The sequence below is a fragment of the Otolemur garnettii genome, unplaced genomic scaffold (assembly GCF_000181295.1).
Source record: "Otolemur garnettii isolate 467f Iridium unplaced genomic scaffold, OtoGar3 scaffold00102, whole genome shotgun sequence".
In the NCBI taxonomy this organism is placed as follows: domain Eukaryota; kingdom Metazoa; phylum Chordata; class Mammalia; order Primates; family Galagidae; genus Otolemur; species Otolemur garnettii.
The window spans coordinates 7,344,746-7,363,206 of NW_003852497.1; the positions used below are offsets into that span (position 1 = coordinate 7,344,746).

Sequence of the window (18,461 nt, forward strand, 5' to 3'; positions counted from 1 at the left end):
TATGTGGCTGGCACCTTAGCCACTTGAGCCACAGGCACTGAGCCACACAAGTGAATTTTTAAAACTTTCTTGAAATAGAAAAGATTTTAAACTGTAATTTAAGAAACCTTTATGAAAATAAAAGAAAAACTACTTATTTAAAGAACCCACTGTGTATCTATGTATATACGTATCTATTCAATAATCAGACCTCCTAAAGCCAACACAGAATTTTTCTCCATTAAACAAACCACTGACTGAGCAAACACAATAGATGTAAACGTAACAATGCATCAACTAATAAAAAACTTGTTCTAATGACATTATTCATTATCAGAAGCCTCATGATTATAAAATGAATAGACTAGGGGATGCAACTCAGGTCAGCAGAGAGGATGAATGTTGTTAACAAATGAAGGATTCTGAAAAGGCGTCCAACAGATCATAGTGATCACAGCTGCTGCTTCTGTACAGGGAGGCTGATGAATAACGAGGCTTTGGATGGCTCATTCGCCTCTGGATCTACCTTCCAGACCCAATACACTCCCTTGTTCCCCTAAATGAGAATGTCATACATTTTTTTCATGAAACTGCCTGGTTAGAATTTCTCAGCACCCATCCCCTCAAAATCCACACCCCCCCTCCCCACTTTCTTGTTGGCATCCGATGTAATTTCAATAGGGAGAAGGCAAAAAGGCTAATATCTGATTAAAACAATGTCTCAAAAAAAATTTTACTAACAGTTCAAAAAATAAAGCATTCTAACATGAGAGCATGCAAACTGAACAAACACTGCATGAAATTGTGCACATGATTAAGACCTTGGTGTTAGTGCTTACTTCTTCTCTGCTTCTCTTAGAACTTAACCAGCCCTCTTCAGAGCGGGGGAAACACCTTTTTTTGTTGGAATCACATGAAGGTTGGCACAGCAATCTGCTGTCACAGTTGTTTTTAAGGATCTCAATTGCCATGTGGATAAGGTACGTGTCAATGCTTTCAGGAACGAACATCCTAATTAATTTAAATTTATTCATATCTGTAAAAGATGAAAAACTCAATTTTAAAACAAATTGCAGAAAATATTTTAGAAAACCTATAAGCTGGAACTAGGGAAATATTTCATAGAAAGGAAGGAGGAAGACTGCCAAAGAAAATTTTTCTCTTTCAAATGCCCTACCGAATGGAAATACACTTAAAACTCCACTCCTCTTATTACCTGGAAACCCCCCCACCCCCTGCAACCCCACCACCACCACCACCTCCAAAACCCAAAGGTAGGTCATTTTTACTGACTCTGCATAAACAACATTTCAAACTCTCTTTTGTGGGCTGTCTTGAGAATCAAAAAAACCACTCACAGATCTGTTTCTAAAGGAAACGGAAATTTAGATAAGATTACATTTATGCTTAACTAAGTCAGGAATCTCCCCATCATATTTATCCACTAAGCTAAAGTGATAGGATTCAAATTCCAAGAATCATTTACAAATTAATTTTTTCTTGAATAATTTATTCTTATTGCTTCTCAGCCTTTTGGCTAAGATCAAGTGTAAACATAACTTATTCTTAAAATAGAAGCTAATCATACTTGTTAAATAAGATTCTAATGAAAAGGATCTTCTCAATGGTTATTATTGCATAACAAAAGACACCAATTATTTAAAATGCACATCCACAAGATGAAGTTTCTCGGGAAAATGTTTTATTTTTGGAATCAAAGAACTTGAAATGAGTTTAAGTTACAAAGAAATTAAGAGTGTGTCCATCTCTTCACATCTTCTACAAATGATGTCTCAATCTCCTACAGATAGAAACCCTTCCAACTCTCCACTGCCAGAGTAAGGCAGACCTCAGCAGCTTAGACCCTGCTCCCTCATCTTCATGTCCTTTATTAAAGATACCAAACATTTCTGAAACCCAATTCAAATAAGCAAAGTATTTTCAAATGCCACCCTGAACAAGTGTTCTTTAAATTATTACAGTTTTCATATTTATATTCTCCTTTCTTTTAAAGAGGCTGCCACTCCAGGACTTCCCATAAATACTGCAGCTAAAAAAAAAGGCAGAAAGAGAAGGTTACACAGCTAATGGAAACTAGGTCATTGGGTTATCTAACTAATTTTTAAATGTTAAGATTGGTACAAAGCAAAGTCTTGGAGAGGATAAGATTATGTCTATGCTTAAATAAGTCAAGGAACCTCCCCATCATATTTATCCACTACGCTAAATTTCATTTGTCCTTTGGTCAGTACACCCTCCTAATGCCACTGAAAATCCACCTATTTTACTACTTAATCATTTTTTAATGGCTGAGGAATATTTTTTTGTATGTATCAGAATTTAATTTGACTTCACTTACATTTGTTTTCACTTTTTCTTTGAGAAAAGTGTTTGATAAACATTATCGCACACATATTACATATACCTTTCCATACTTTTAGATTCCTGGAAGGGAGAAGGTAAGACACATTTATATTTTGATACATACTGCCAAACTACCTCTGGAACTGTGCTATACAACACAGTAACCACAAACCACATGTTGCTACTTGGTATTTGAAACAGGATACTGTGATAATAGTGTGAGCTAGGAGCAGTGGCTCACACCTATAATCCTAACACTTTGGGAGGCCTAGGAAAGTGGCTTGCCAAACTCAGGAGTTCAAGACCAGCCTCAGCAAGAGAGAGACCCCCAGAACAGACCAGCCTGAGCAAGAGAAAGACCTCATCTCTACTAATAATAGAAAAAAAAATTAGCCGGGTGTTATGGTGGATGCCTGTAGTCTCAGCTACTCTGGAGGCTGAGGCAGCAAGATCTCTTGAGCCCAAGAGTGTGAGGTTGCTATGAGCTATGATGATGCCATGGCACTCTACTGAGTATGACAGAGTAAGACTATGGCACAAAAAGGGGGGGAGGGGTGTTGGTGTGACTGATAAACTGAATTCTTGAATTTAAGTAATTCTAATGAATTCAAAACTAAATTTAAAATCTGATAGTATTTGACTGCATCACTAGAAAAATTTAAATATTAATATGTTTGGAACAACTTGAGTGTATTAATCTACTTTGTTCAAATGTAAATCTTATGAAAGCTAAGTATAGATCAACTATTTTTCACTTGAAGTTTAACATCAGCAGATACGCTGCAAATATAAAACATATGCCTGATTTCAAAGGCTTATTACAGAAAAAGTACTATAATGTTCTATTAATTTTTATATTGATATGTTGAAATGATAAAATTTTGAACATAATTTGTACTATCAAAATTAATTACACTAGTTTACTTTTTAATGTGGCTACTAGAAAATTTTAAATTTCACATGTAGCTCATATTATATTTCTACTGGATAGAAATACTCTAGAAATACCATGTAAATTTTCCCATACTCTAACCAACTCATTAATCTTGCATTATATACATAAATAAGTGGCATCTAGCATTAAAAGTACATCTTCTGCTCTAACTTCCCAGGTAAGTAAGTGCAGGAGGATTAATAACATTGCCTGCACTCCTGCAGCACTTTGAAGATCATACTGCCCCTACATTCACGGCAGGTCTTTTGGAAGCCCTTCTCAATTTTCCAGTTATATACACATGAAGAATGAAATTATCAAAAATATTTAATGTCTTGCTGGATTGATTATTAAGCACAGTTAGAATCTCAACTCTATAAAACAAGTTTAAAGTTATATAAACGTGGAAAAAAAAAGAATAAAAAGATATAGAACTCCTTTAAATATTAAGAATTACAAGGACAAAACCTACTTAACAAATATGATGGTATGAAAATAGACATGTCTTCTCAATGCACAATTACTCTGTTTTTAAGTTAAGATTATGTCATTAACAAAATACAGGACATTCCTCAATTAAGGACTGTACAAAATTTAGATCTCAATCAAACTTGTTCATTAAAACACTGAATTATATGATTGGCTACTGTTAAATAAAAGATGAAAATAACATCTGAATCATTAATGTAGCAAGTCTATCTTCATTTCTTTTTATTATTTATAACTCAATATTTCCTCCAGTAACAGAATAAGCAGTATTCTATTTGAATCCAGAAGCAAAACTTCCTATCAATAAATGATGTCTGAGAGGCAAGAAATGCGTGATCAAAAGAAGTAAAAGCGAGAGCTATGCTTATCACAACCTTCTTAATTTCTATTTTGGCTTTGAGAGTAAGCTATAAAAATACGCTTCCTCATATTATATGTGCAATCTCCATACAGTGTATTAAAAGAATGAAATGAGTATTTAACAAGTATACTTAAAATGTTCTCTGTCATTCTCTATTTAACGCTGTACTCTCTGTGGGAGACGATGTCTCACTAATTCGTCACTCAAACCCTATGTGTTCTCTCACCTCCCTGATAGCTGTTGAATCAGGTTGTTCAAATAAATTCAAAATTAAATAAAGAATTTCTCAAGGTTATATATTCTGCTAGATTTTAATAGTTCTTAAGACACAATTAAAAGTTATCTAACGTCAGAAATTGAAATTGCTAAACTCAGAAAATAGATAGTACTAAATATGACAAAGAATATTTAAGGACATCAGATAGACAAAGATATTGACCTGAATATAAATAAGTTAATTGATTTCACTCATTAAGTTGGGTTTAGACTTAAATCCTATGTCAGTATCAGAAACTGAGTATTTCTTTCTTTAAGTTGGGTGACAATGTGACTTTAACACGGTCTAGTAAACAGAAAACTTATCATTAATCTTAGATGTGAGATTAAAACAATCTTCCCCCTCTCTCGGCCTCAATTCCTATCCTGAAACAGGGTAGGAGTAGGAAAAGGAAAACTTAATGATTTCCAATTTCTTTTTTTTTTGCAGTTTTTTTTTTTTGGCCGGGGCTAGGTTTGAACCCACCACCTATGGCATATGGGACCGGTGCCTTACTCCTGTGAGCCACAGGTGCCACCTCCCAATTTCTTTTCCAAATCTAAATTTCCATAATTTTATGACTACATGATTTAGAAACCAAATTAACACTACTGCAAATTTTCATCATAGCCAAACAAAATAGATACTGTCAATACTTGGCTGAATAATGTAATCCCAAATGGTTCCTTTATCGTTTTCCTAGAGACTGAAACGTTCATTTTCATCATTCAAGAATATTTTTGCCCCAGTCTTCCTTAGTACACACAGACACATGCGCACACACACTCACATGTATCACTGAAACGTGCTAAATTCTTAAAGTTGTACATTCCTATAAAATCCAGGTTTTAGAAATTTCCTTCTTATATACTTATTTATGAGTGTCACTTTTTCATATATTCTTAGTGAATAAAAAAGGATAGAGTATAAAAGTAATCACGTTTAGGGGGGTTTTTAAGATGCCATCGAATCTTACTTAACACCTACTTCTTCAGTCATCATCCATCATATTCACCACCACCGTTCACTAACTACTTGTGTGCCCAGGCTTTCTTCTACAGTTTCTAATTTCCACTCATGTGCTGCACAATGACATTTGGGTCAACGAAAGACCATTTATATGACAGTGTCCCATTAGACTATGATGGAGCTGAAAAATTCCTACCAGCAAGTGACATCTTAGCATGGCAGGGCCTGACGTCAGTCACATGTTGGTATGATGCTGGTGCATACAAACCTACTACTCTGCCAGAACACGCAAAAGCACAGCACATACTATTAATACCAGGTACCGTACATAGTACTCGGTAACGAGAATGAATGACTGTGCTATTAGTCTGTGTTTACTGAACTACGTTTGCATTTATTGTTATTTTAGAGTGCACCACTACTCATTAAAGAAACAGTTAACTATAAAACAGCCCAGGCAGGGCCTTTGGAAGGTAAACCAGAAGAAGGCACTGTCATCACTGGAGATGACAGTGCCACACACGTTACTGCCTCTCAAGACCTTCTAGTGGAACAAGATGTGGAGTGGAAGACAGTGATACTGATGATCTGAACCCTGTGTACACTAAATAACTTTTTTTTATATAAATTTAGTATAGCCTAAGTGTACAGTATTTATATGTTCATTAAGTCTCCAGGAGCCTAGTGTCTACAGCCGGCTACATCATCTCCATTCGTGTTAAGTGACATTTGCATAATGATGAAATCTTCTAACATACGTATTTCTCAGAGCGTATTCCCACTGTTAACCAATGCAGGATTGAATTTCTCATAATTCTGTAACAGAAGCAATATTATCTCTCCTCACTTTAGTAATGAGGAAACTGAAGCTTAGGGAGACTGTGTATTTTGTTGAAGGTAACACAGCAATGAAATGGTAGAACCAAGATGTGAACACAGATCCTTCTGCTGCCAGAGCCTTTGCTCTTGCTGACTACACGAATACCGTCAATCTTCAAGATTTAAAGAAGGCAGCCAAATGACAGCAAAAATAATTGTCAACAGAAAAAAAAAATTGCACAAACTCAGAGAATATTGCCTACTACTTAATAACATGTCAAAAGACACACATTTATTTAAGTCCTGAGAGACAATACATTTATCGGGAAAAAAATAATTCTGGCTTATTATTTATTTTAGAGACAAAGTCTAACTTTAACGCCCTCGGTAGAGTGCCATAGTATCACAGCTCACAGCAACCTCTAACTCCTGGGCTCAGGCAATTCTCTTGCCTCAGACTCCCAAGTAGCTGGGACTACAGGCGCCCACCCCAACACCCGGCTACTTTTTTTGTTGTTGCAGTATCACTGTTTAGCAGGCCCGGGCCAGGTTTGAAACTGCCAGCCTTGGTGTATGTGGTGGGCGCCATAACCACTGTATTACGAGCACCAAACCCTAATAGGTAATTTTTTAACTGCGGCTTTGGAGACTAGGCTAATTGAATGGCCACTGCTCTATCCTACAAATCTAGAGAAATTTATCAGATTTATTGAGTTATAAGACACCAAGTTTATATTTCTACACTGAGGGGGGAAGTCCTCTAATGTACCTCATCTTTACTTTTATAAAAAAAGAATCATAATTTAAAACATTCTGCAGGCCAATGGGAAGGGCTTAATTCCCATGAGCACAGTTGAGACTGTGCAGTAGCGTGACATGAGGAAATCCTTCCACAAGGGCCCCACAGAACTCAAGTTGTCTCTTCCGTGTGACAGTGACTGGTACCACTATGATTAGAAAGGCTACTCAAGGGAAACCAATGACAAGGACCCTAAGATTTAGGAGAAAAGTCGGGAGTCAGGTACTGGGAATAACATGGAGGAAAAAAAGGTGTTCTGTGCAACGATGGGGCAGAAATGAGAAAAGAATTAAAGTGCGTGTTGTTCTGAACGAATTGGAAAGTTGTAATCTAAAGCTGAAAAGAAAAATACTCTCTCAGAATCACTTCCTCTGAGGGACAATGGGAAGAAAGATTGTTTTTTTAAAACAATAAACTGGATTACCAAAATAAGGTTTCATAACAGCATAAAGGGTCAGTGCAGCTGAAAAACATGAGAGCGCTGCTTGTTTACTTTATCTGGGTTCAAGAACTCAAGTCATTAGCTGCAAAGGAGGCCGCTCATCACCTGAGTTGACGGGAGGGTTTCGGATAACGTCAGCAATAACCTTCTGAATCTCTGGAGTAAGTCCGGCTCGCTCCAAATCTAGGGGGTATCCAGCCTTCACCGCGTGGGATAAATGCATGCCAACTGCCGGCAGAGGCAGAATCCTGTTCTCAGCTATCTGATTCTACAGAAACAACAGCGAAAGAACCAGTGAGGTTTTTTATTTGTTTACATCTCCACTGTACTTCATTAAAAAAAAATATCCAAGATGTTCAGGTAGCAAGTGTTCACTGAGAAATAAACAATGAACTGAATGTTCACTCACATTTTTCATTTTAACAATTTCTTCAGAACTACTCACATTATAAACTTCCAGAGGTTCTATTTTTATGTTTGTTATACTGTACTGAATAAAACAAAATCACCCAGCTTTAGCTAAGAATTCAATCTTCATCTATCTTTATTCACTTTAAAAAGCAATTAGTGGCAGAGAGAAGTCTTTCTATGCAAGTCTAATAGCTGTCACAACCTTTTGAAAACACAGTAAACTGTAATCCAATATTCTCTACACTTGGAATACACATGGTGCTTTGGTTACATGAATTCACAAGAAAGCAAACCCTAAAATGCTTATGATAACACAGGCTCCAGATGCATTAAGAAGTTCTTGAGAAGACTTTTAACAAGTGTTTAAATCAACTCTATTCACAAAATAACAATAACTACAATTTCACAAGGGCTATGACCATTTTCCTACCATAGAACTTAACATGAATTGTTTAAATTTAGGATAGTGCTACATATTTATACAGCTTTTTACACAAATGTGACTCCCGGTACATTTTATGTTTTAGGTAAAACCTTCTTTTCATCACTCAGCTGAGTCACTCGGCTCTGATTTCATGACACTCTCTTCCACCGCATTTTGAAAGCCTAAATTTAGGCTGTATTTGCATGAATGATACTACCACAGAATAGCACTTAAAGCTGTATTTTCATCCTTCAAAGGCAGGTTTTAAGTTGCTTTCATTAATTGCCTATTCTTTTCTACCAGAAAGTGTGCACCATGTGTCTGTGATGTTAGGGTTATTTGATACCAGGAATCAAATTACCATAACTAACTGTATTATTCTCCTGATTAATTAGGCCTTAGGCATGTTTAGTTCTGTGGTTAAGTGGCAAGACCCTGTCAGACTCCCAGGAGGTACAGATAATTATACCATCATACTATACAATAAAATACAACCAAATAATACCAAAAGACACAGATTAAAATATACATTCTTCACATCTTAAACATGAATCTGTAATATGTGTATAATATGTATAATATGTGAATATTTATGACTGTATTCAGAAAATTTGGAGCCACTACCAAATTTTCTTCGTAACTCTATTTGGCTCTACCATACGTGCATAGTCAAATTATGTATGCACAGGCATTTTAAAAATATACATGTAAGTTACCACTTATATAAGAGACTGAACTTAAATTCCTATCATGTTTTACTTTAAAAATAGTAACATGGAATTATTTGGGGGTTGGACTTAATGGCCTCGGTAAGGAACTTTAAGAAACTTGACTATCTAATTAGAACATTCATTCCGTAAGTAAGATAAGCTACGGCCTGTTTACTCTTATATTTAGGGGCCTTATCTGAATAAAGAGTGTGTAATGTAGCTACACAAATGGGGGCACCAAGAACAGAAAAGGTTGGCACTGGACCCATAACCTGTTCCAAATCAATTTAATGGCACAGAAGACGGGAATTCACATCAGTTAACTTTAGATGGAAGCTTCATACTGCCCCTATTCCCTTAAGATACACTTTTCTCTTTTGATTACAAAAAAACTCAACAGCCTTAAGGATTTATGTTAGTACAATGAAGAAACATTAAGTACGGTCTTTTTAATAGTAATTAGATATTTTTCAAAGACCATCAGGCATGGTTAAAAAAAAAAAAACAGAACAGTACTAGATGATATGAATGAAAAATCAAATTTTTACAAACTTATTTCCAATGTCTCAGATCTCCTTCCAAAGATACTGTATGTATTTTTTACATACATACATGAAGATGTGAATATATAAGCGTGTTATCTACACATGCACACACAGGTACATCTACATTTATTTTTCACACAGCTTTGCACCTTCCTTTTTAACTTAATGTATCTTTAAGATTGTTTCTTAACAGTACAGATACTAAAAGTATTTTAACTATTAGTGCCGTTTTTAGAAATTGAGTTCTAAAATGTGCTGCAGTAATATCCCTGAGCTTACAAATGTGTTCCTCGGCACCCCCGAAACAGCCTCTGTAAGATCGATCATGGTAAAACTAGACTTCCTGCTATTGCCTAACTGACAGAAGGAGGAGTAACAGAAAGAGATAAAAATCAGATTCACTTCAGGATTAGAAGAAACTGATCCCACCTTACAGCATAAGTATTAAAAAGATGATAAAACAGAAGCCTGGAAAGCTAAAAACTTCCCTGTAACCTGAAAGTAACACTCACCAAAGACATCTTCTTTTCTTGGAACAAAGAGTAAGTGATGACCACAGAATGTGGAAGTGAGTATTTCTTTTCTTCTACCAAAATTTCCTTCTGCTCTTCTTGAGGTTTTATACTTGGAAAGAGGTCTGTCTAGAGAAGTTTAAGTACAGACAAATAACAGTATGAATATAATGAAAGAATATGAATATGATCACCAACCACGAGGGAAAAAAATAACCCAAGTAAAACCTCTCACTACGAGGTAGAGAATTCTCTTTTTATGGGGAGCCCTAAACAAAACTGGGATTTTTATGTATTAATTTTATTTTATTTAATTTTTTTTTTTGGATTTTGACTTCTTTTATTTATTTTTTTAGAGACAGAGTCTCACTTTATTGCCCTTGGTAGAGTGCCAGGGCATCACAGCTCACAGCAACCTCCACCTCCTGGGTTTAGGCGATTCTCTTGCCTCAGCCTCCCAAGTAGTTGGGACCACAGGCGCCTGCCACAATGCCCGGCTATAGGTATTAATTTTAAAAGGTAAAATGATGCTAGAAAACATAATTTAAATGAAATATGTATAGTGAAAAACATTTCCTTGTCTTCTTTTTAGCTAGTAAGAAGGAATAAAAAAAGGAGCTATCAGCCAGATGCAATGGCTCAAATCTCTATAATCCTAGCACACTGGGAGGCTGCAGCAGGAAGATCATTTGAGGCCAGGAGTTAGAGACCAGGCTGGGCAATACAGCAAGACCCAGTGTGTAAGAAAAAAAATTTTTTTAATTAGTTGAGCACGGTGGTTTACACCAGCAGTCCTAGACACTCAGGAGACTATAACAGAAACTTGAGCCCAGAAATTTGAGGTTACAGGGAGCTATAATTGGACCACTGTACTCTAGCACAGTGACAGAACAAGGCCCTATCTCTCTATTAAAAAAAAAAAAAAGAACAATAATATGAATCACTCTCTTTAAAATAGTACTCTAAACCCCTAGAATTGAATAAATTGAATCTATATTCAAATTTAGGTATTATAACCATAAATTCTGCTAATATATCACAAGGAAATAGATTATAACACCATATTCTATGTATCTAAGATTTTAAAAGATAAAACTTTTATTTTTTTTTTATTTTTTTTTGTTTTGTTTTGTTTGAAACAGAGTCTCACTTTGTCATTCCAGGTAGAGTGACCTGGTGTCATAGCTGCTCATAGCAGCCTCAAACTCTTGGACTCAAGTAATTCCCTTGCCTCAGTCTCCCAAGTAGATGGGACTACAGGTGCCTACCGCAACACCCTGCTATTTTTAGAAATAAGGACACGCTCTGGCTCAGGCTAGTCTGGAACCTCTAAGCTCCAGCAATCCACCTGCGTCAGCCTCCCAAGAGCTGGGATTATAGGCATGAGCCACTGCACCTGGCCTAAATTTTTAAACTAGAGCTCTAAACTTTAAGTATTATTTGAAATTTTAAATATGGTTCTTTAAGAGACATTAAAAAGAAAAAATGGGGAAAGAATGAAAAATAAGATTCATGCTTATTTTTAAAACCTGGAAAAAAGGTAAAGAAACAATTATTTTTTAACCACACATTGAAAGTAGATTATAACAGCATGCTGCAGTCATAATAAAACCTATAACAAACTAATAATTTAAAGAGCCTAGTCTCTTGACAAACGATATTGGCATCATTTTGATATGGCTACGTAACATATGCTCTACTACATTATACGTAGATATACAAGGAAGAATATTTACAAGCTTTTCTTTGAGGAAGAAATACACTTTCTGTTTGCATATTCTATTATTTAGGGAGTTCAATACAAAACATTATTAGTTGAGCATTAATTTACTGCTTGGTGAAAAATACAAATGTTTCTGTTTTCCTTTTTCCAATGTTATATGTATGATGCCCAATTTCAGAATTTGAATCATTGACCCAAAGCAATAAAATGTGTTTTCCAAACCTTCTGCAGGACTTCACTTTGCATATGCAAGAACCTCAGAGCTCTCCTCTCTTAACAACACCAAAGACAACTCCAATCAAATAACCCTAGTGTTCCGAGCACATAGTACAGATGTAAAGGAAACAGAGCCTGGGTTTAGCCTCAGAATGGCTGCCACGTGCAGTTTTTGGAAGGTACACATCAAGACAGAACAGGGACTTTCTGAGGAAGCCTCTTGCTACCTCGTCTGGTCCAGCATTTGCCATGGTCTGATCCTGTAATCTCACAAGTCTGATTAGTCTTGTTCCAGAGTAGTTGTGTTTGGGGAAGTAAATCTGTATTATTCAGCTCTGTGAAATTGGTTTTATGTCTTTATGGATGTGTGTGTATAAATGTAAGTGTATATACTGGAAACCAAATTCGACTGGGAAGTATCACATGGCCCAGCCACTGTGTTCTGTTCTATGGAAGAGTTATACAGGAAGCCAGCTTACCTGAAAGTTGTTTAGCAAGCTTGGAATATAACAAGGGAACTTGTGGTAGTGTCTTAAGTCGCCTCTTAATTACAAAGGTCAGTTAAGGCATTCTCCTTGCCAATTGAACTATAATACATATTTAAATGTAGTTAGCCAAAATGTATTCCCATCTGAGGACAGATGAGAAAGCTTAGGTGAGCTTTGCCTACTTTTATCCTTATGCCTTTCCTATTCACGCACTTCCGTAACTGACCATTCTCTGTTCTCTTTTGTAAATGTTTTTATTACGTTTTACTGTGGGAACTATCAAACATACTCCAAAGTCAAGAGAACGGTAAAATGAGCCCCTGTATGGGCCAGCCCATTTTAATAATTGTCATTCATAGCCTATTTTATTTCATCAATACCTTTACACATTCACCAACTCCCCTGTCCCTGAATTCTTTTATTTGATAACATAGTACCTATATAAATTTATAGGATGCATGTTTACACAGTCAGACTTTTGTCTACATGGAAAATGATCTGATTAGGTTTTTTTTACTAGAATCACCTTCTAGTCCTGCCATCTTCAGATGACTTTGGATTACTCTGCTAAGTATTTCGGATATTCCTAAATCCTTTAGTTGCACATTTACACATGAGATCATCTTTTTGCCCCATAAATCCTAAAATCTTTATGGATTTGGCAATAAAACTCAAAGAAGAAACTTTAAAAACATAATTTTCCTAAAATATATTTCTGCATAATTATTTTAGCATATTTTTCCTAAATAGCCATCTCAATGGGTTGAATACTCTTGTTACCATATTTTTAACTTTTGATTCTACTATGATAGTATTTAAATTTTACTTCAAAAATTTTAAAAATATATTAAAAGCCAATGAAGCTGGTAAATAACAAAACTGACTTAACAGACATTAATGTTTACTAATTTCTTTAATATAACAAATAGTTTCAATTTGCAGAATAATCCAGGCATAATTCCTGATCAGAGAATTCAGCAGGTATTTTCTCTATGTAGAAGGTTCATAAAGGTTTCCATACCTACCCTACGGAATGCCTTTATCTTTTGCCCTACTTCAGCTTCTTCTGCTAAAGGCAGTTAGGAGGGTAATTCATTCATTATTAAATAATACCACTCCTTTATGAAAGAAGATACTATCATCAAATGTACAGCGAGAGGAAACTTATTCAATTACTGCTGGTAGGTATGGTATTCTTTATCAAATCATTAAAGACACTATAATTTCATTTTCAAAATATCCATATGGAATACAAGAAACTGTCACATAATGTCTTGCATAAGACTATAAAAAAGAAAATTTAAAGTTGCCAAAGATAGTCTATAACAAGAGAGAGAAATGCTATACACAAAAAGCACCAGGAGGGCGGCGCCTGTGGCTCAGTGGGTAGGGCGCCAGCCCCATATACCGAGGGTGGTGGGTTCAAACCTGGCCCTGCCAAATTGCAACAAAAAAATAGCCAGGCATTGTGGTGGGCACCTGTAGTCCCAGCTACTCAGGAGGCTGAAACAAGAGAATTACCTAAGTCCAAGAGCTGGGGGTTGCTGTGAGCTGTGACAACACGTCATTCTACTGAGGGTGACAAAGTAAAACTGTCTCTAAAAAAAAAAAAAAGAAGGATTTTCTACTTAAGAGGATTATTTTTCTAAAGCAAGATGCAACTGTGCACAGTAAGTTCTCAGAAGTAAAAAGCATCCCATAATACTGCCTTGAATGCATTTAATTCTTCTAACTTTTTATAAGCATCTCACGTCTTTTATCTTTCTAATGTCATCACTGTTTCCTTGATGTCAGGACAGAAGTATCATCTCTATTGTATCATTTCTACTGAATTGAAGACCCAAAGAATTTAAAGCTGTCCAGGCTTCACAGGTAAACTATACAGAGGCAAACCAAGATCCTGATCCTTGGCTGAGTCCAGCAGTTCTCCATGGCCACACACTGCCTCACCCTCTGTCCTGCAGTACACAGCGCAGAGTCTGCATGTAGAGTTTAAAGAAAAATCCAAACAATCCTTGTGCAAATGGTGGTTTATGGTGGGGCAAGAAAATGCTATTAAGGCAGAAGAGAGTAACGTGAAATCCATATAATATCAAAAGACAGCATTATGGGAAGGGGAGACTAATCAGACAATATGCCAAAAAAATAAGAAAAAGTGGCTGAGCTCCTTAGCAACTGACAGTAAGGTTAACTTTACATCTTTAATTTCTAGCAACCACATTTGAAAATAAAAGTTGGAGTTTATCAACCAAAAATTCAGTATTCAAATCTTTTTTTTTTTTTTTTTTTGAGACAGGGTCTCATTCTGTTGCCCAGGCTAGAGTGCAGTGGCACAATCATAGCTCGAATGATCCTCAAGCCTCAGCTTCTGAAGTAGCTAGGACTACAGGTACACACCACCTTGCCCAGTTAATTTTTCAAAAAAACTTTTTAGAGAAGAGATTTCACTATGTCACCCAGGCTGGTCTCAAACTCCTAGTGAGCCATCATCCTGCCTCAGCCTCTCAAAGTTCTGGGATTACAGACGTGAGCCACCACAGCTGGCCTTCATTCAAAATTAAAAACAAAATCTCCCAATGAAATTTTAATAGAAAGACATAAGCAGCCTTCACAACTCTACTCTATCATCTTTAAAAATAGGTAACTGACATGTCTTCACAACAGGTTGATCGCAAAAAACAATCTGAATTCATCTTCTAAGTGTCTAGTAAAGAAATGCAAATAATAAAGGGAGAAAATGCTGCTTGTGAAATGGTCCCAAATGCTTATTCTCTAAGAGCTCCTGCAAACCACAGTATTTTACCTGAACACTATTTAGTTGGCAGAAATGTTTGATGACTTCCAACAGAGGGGTCAACATAGCAGCTTTGCCTTCAGAAACACCATCAATCTTTTTAATATTTTCAACCGTAGTTGGTCTGTTTAAGGGAAAAAAAGGTTAAAAAACCACTGACACAGTATTACTCCAGCAATATAGCTGATGCTCAGCTTCATACTGAAACTCAACCTCAAGAAATGCACATTCTTTCCCAACCGCCAAACCAATACATAACACAAGTCATCAAGTTTTACAATTTCTTTCTTTGCTTCCCACCATTCAAAGATTTGCTGTTTTAAAAATTTATGAATAAAAATACTACAGCCTCCTTTACCACAAAAGCACAGTACTAACTGTTAAACAGGCCATTATTATAAAAGAACAAGCTAAAGTAAAATGATTCAATGTATTACTTTATAGAAACGAAAAAGAAAACTATGGGGCTCCAACTGGGTAACACTAAGAGGCTAAGAAACTCTCAGAAGAAAGCCTCATTTATTATTTTTTTCCCACAAAGTAGTTACCTATAACGGTAATTAATTATGCTGCTAACTACACTTCTGGCTTTCAGCTCAGTATTTCTTATTGTTCTTTATTGCACGCAATATCTAAAGACTGTATGATGTCTTTTTTCTAAAAATCCACCAACCTAATGATTACTTTATACTTAAATATTCAGAGAAGATATTTAAGGAACATCTTAGAATACTTACATTTACCATAATTATTGTAAGATAATGAACACTGTGTAATATCACTAGAATAGTCTGCACTGAAGTAACATCTACTGGATGAAATTTAGGGATGGAAACAATTTTTTAAAAAGAAGCATACAATTACCAGAAACAATTTTCAAAAGAAAGAATACAATTACCAGATAGGAAATAATTGTTTATAAATATTTAACAACCATCTAGTGTTTACTAGGAATTATGCCAGATGCTGTGGGAGACACAAAGACATAAGGAACTAAGATCTTTATGCAGAGAGTTTAAAATCTAAAAGATATAATAATACATGTTTACCACGTGTTATTACAAAAAAGTAAAACACAGCATTGTGTGATAAACGTCATAGCAGCATCTTTAGAATTCATCTTAAAGGTCCTTTATAAATTCAAGAGAAAGGATTTACTCTGCTGCTAAGACCATGGAAGACTTCTCGGAGGAACTGTAATGAAGCTAGACCCTAAAGGATTTCTTCAGGAGTTCTGAGGAATCCAGGAAACAAGGAAGACATGGCAAAGAAAAACACGGAGGGCCAAAAGGGCCTTCAACAATGGTAAACAAAACTCCGACTTAGACAGAACAGTGAATTAAGTCCATAACCGGAAGGCCTTGAATTCTAAGCTAAAGAAGCCAAAACAATGTGAAAGCATTTAAGCAGAAGTACATGATAAAGGAAGACTAACACCAGATGTAACAGAGAGAAGGAGTAGTGAGCAGTGAAGAGGCTTTTGCCCCACACAAGGGACGGGGGGGGGGGGGGCTAAACGTCACAGTGAAAATATGAGATGTGTCAAACATTAGGAACCTCTGATCAGGCATGTGATGGAAGGACAAACAAAAATAGAGAATTCAAAAAGAAAAGATCTGGGCTTTGGGTGAGCTGCAGGTTTGAAGTGAAAATTCATGTCTATACTGAATGAGCCGAGCTGGTTTTCACGCACGTAGAAATGTGGAGGTGACACTCAGCAGAGATGAGCACAGCAGCATGAGAGATTTGGAAGTCACCACACAGAGGTGACAGCTGAAGCATGGACATGGTATCAACTTAATGACCTATCTCCTAAGTGACCGTGTTAGAAGAGAACTGAACGCATACCCACGGCAGCCTACCTGACTCTGGCCATGTCCACCAGCACCTTGTTTGTTGCCAGCACAGCTGGAGGAACGTCCATTTCATTGGCCTGTTTCTGCCTAGCTTCGACCAATTTGGCATACAACACGGTCTGAACAAAAAACAAAGAAAAAAGACTTCAAAAATGTACTTAGATCCAATCCTTTACTTTTAGATTTTCAGATACTACATTGCCTCTTCAGATGACTATAACCTGAACTCCACCTCAGACTTTTTCAGATACTGACAACAGAATTTTGAACATGCACAGAATTGTCACTAATCCCTCATATGCTAATTACCCCTTTATAAAAGCCTTACCTGAGTCACCTGCTCTTGAGCTAAAACGACCGGTTCTCTGGAAGTGTAAGATTTTTCTGGTGACTGTACCACGATACTAAAATATTTAAAAGAAAATAAATAATAAGAGATTTTATTTTTCCTGGTTTACTTTCTATTTCATCTACAAAACGAGAGTATCTTTCCATGTCATTACCAACATTTATTCTTCACAATATCAGTAAGGTAATTTATTTAATGTTTAAGTAACAACGGCCTAAATTTTAAACATTTTGGATCAAATACATTCGTTATCATGGCAAAGTAAAAACTGCTCATCACAAAACTGAGGTGTTTACAAAGAGTATTTTTCCCATTCTGCTCCTCAACCAAATGCTTTGAAACAAAGTACTGCTTAATCCCCATACCAATAATAACATTTTTTTAAACCACTAGTTTTGTGGGGTTTTTAACCTACTGGGATATAATCTTTAATTCTTGCTCTAAGGTCACTTATTTTGGGCTGGTGGGGACAATTAGTTATTTAGAATTTTCTTCAAAATCAAACAAAAAAATAAAATAAATCACAGAAGTCATTTTGTTTTTGATTCCTCACAAGAAGGAAAAACACCCAATTAGGAAACACCATGAAATGAACAGTACTAAGAAGCAAACTAGACAGAAAACCAATTTCTACAAGAGCCATTTCTTATTAATTAATTATAAATGGGAAAAGTTACCAAAATGAAATGGTATAAATAGCTTATATAAAAGACGTCAAATTCAAGTGACTTCTCACTTCTCGAGGGCATAAGGGAAAATGTGTTTGATACTAAAGAAATGTTCATATTAATTTCTCTGCTAGCAAGAATTCATAAACTATAATATAAAGTAAAATTTCATTTTCATAGCTGTCAAATCTTACTGCTAAAGTAAGTAAACTTAAACTCAAGGAAAGATAACTCTACCTCAAAGAATCAATAATATCAGAAAATTATAAACTTTTAATTTATCCATGTATAGGCTTGGCGCCTGTGGCTCAAGTGGCTAAGGCGCCAGCCACATACACCTAAGGTAGTGGGTT

At 35.9% G+C, this 18,461-nt stretch overlaps 1 protein-coding gene across 1 annotated transcript in view; it reads right to left on the reverse strand.

Moving 5' to 3' along the window:
- The window catches only part of WRN (Werner syndrome RecQ like helicase), a 140,105-nt gene that overhangs the window by 11,998 nt on the left and 109,646 nt on the right, over positions 1 to 18,461 (reverse strand). Inside the window, exons 28-33 of the mRNA XM_023517018.1 lie at positions 17,420 to 17,495; positions 17,098 to 17,210; positions 15,245 to 15,359; positions 10,015 to 10,143; positions 7,518 to 7,680; positions 819 to 1,015 (exon numbers count right to left, since the gene is read on the reverse strand). Coding sequence (XP_023372786.1) covers positions 819 to 1,015; positions 7,518 to 7,680; positions 10,015 to 10,143; positions 15,245 to 15,359; positions 17,098 to 17,210; positions 17,420 to 17,495 — 793 coding nt within the window. The remainder of the gene's footprint in view (positions 1 to 818; positions 1,016 to 7,517; positions 7,681 to 10,014; positions 10,144 to 15,244; positions 15,360 to 17,097; positions 17,211 to 17,419; positions 17,496 to 18,461) is intronic.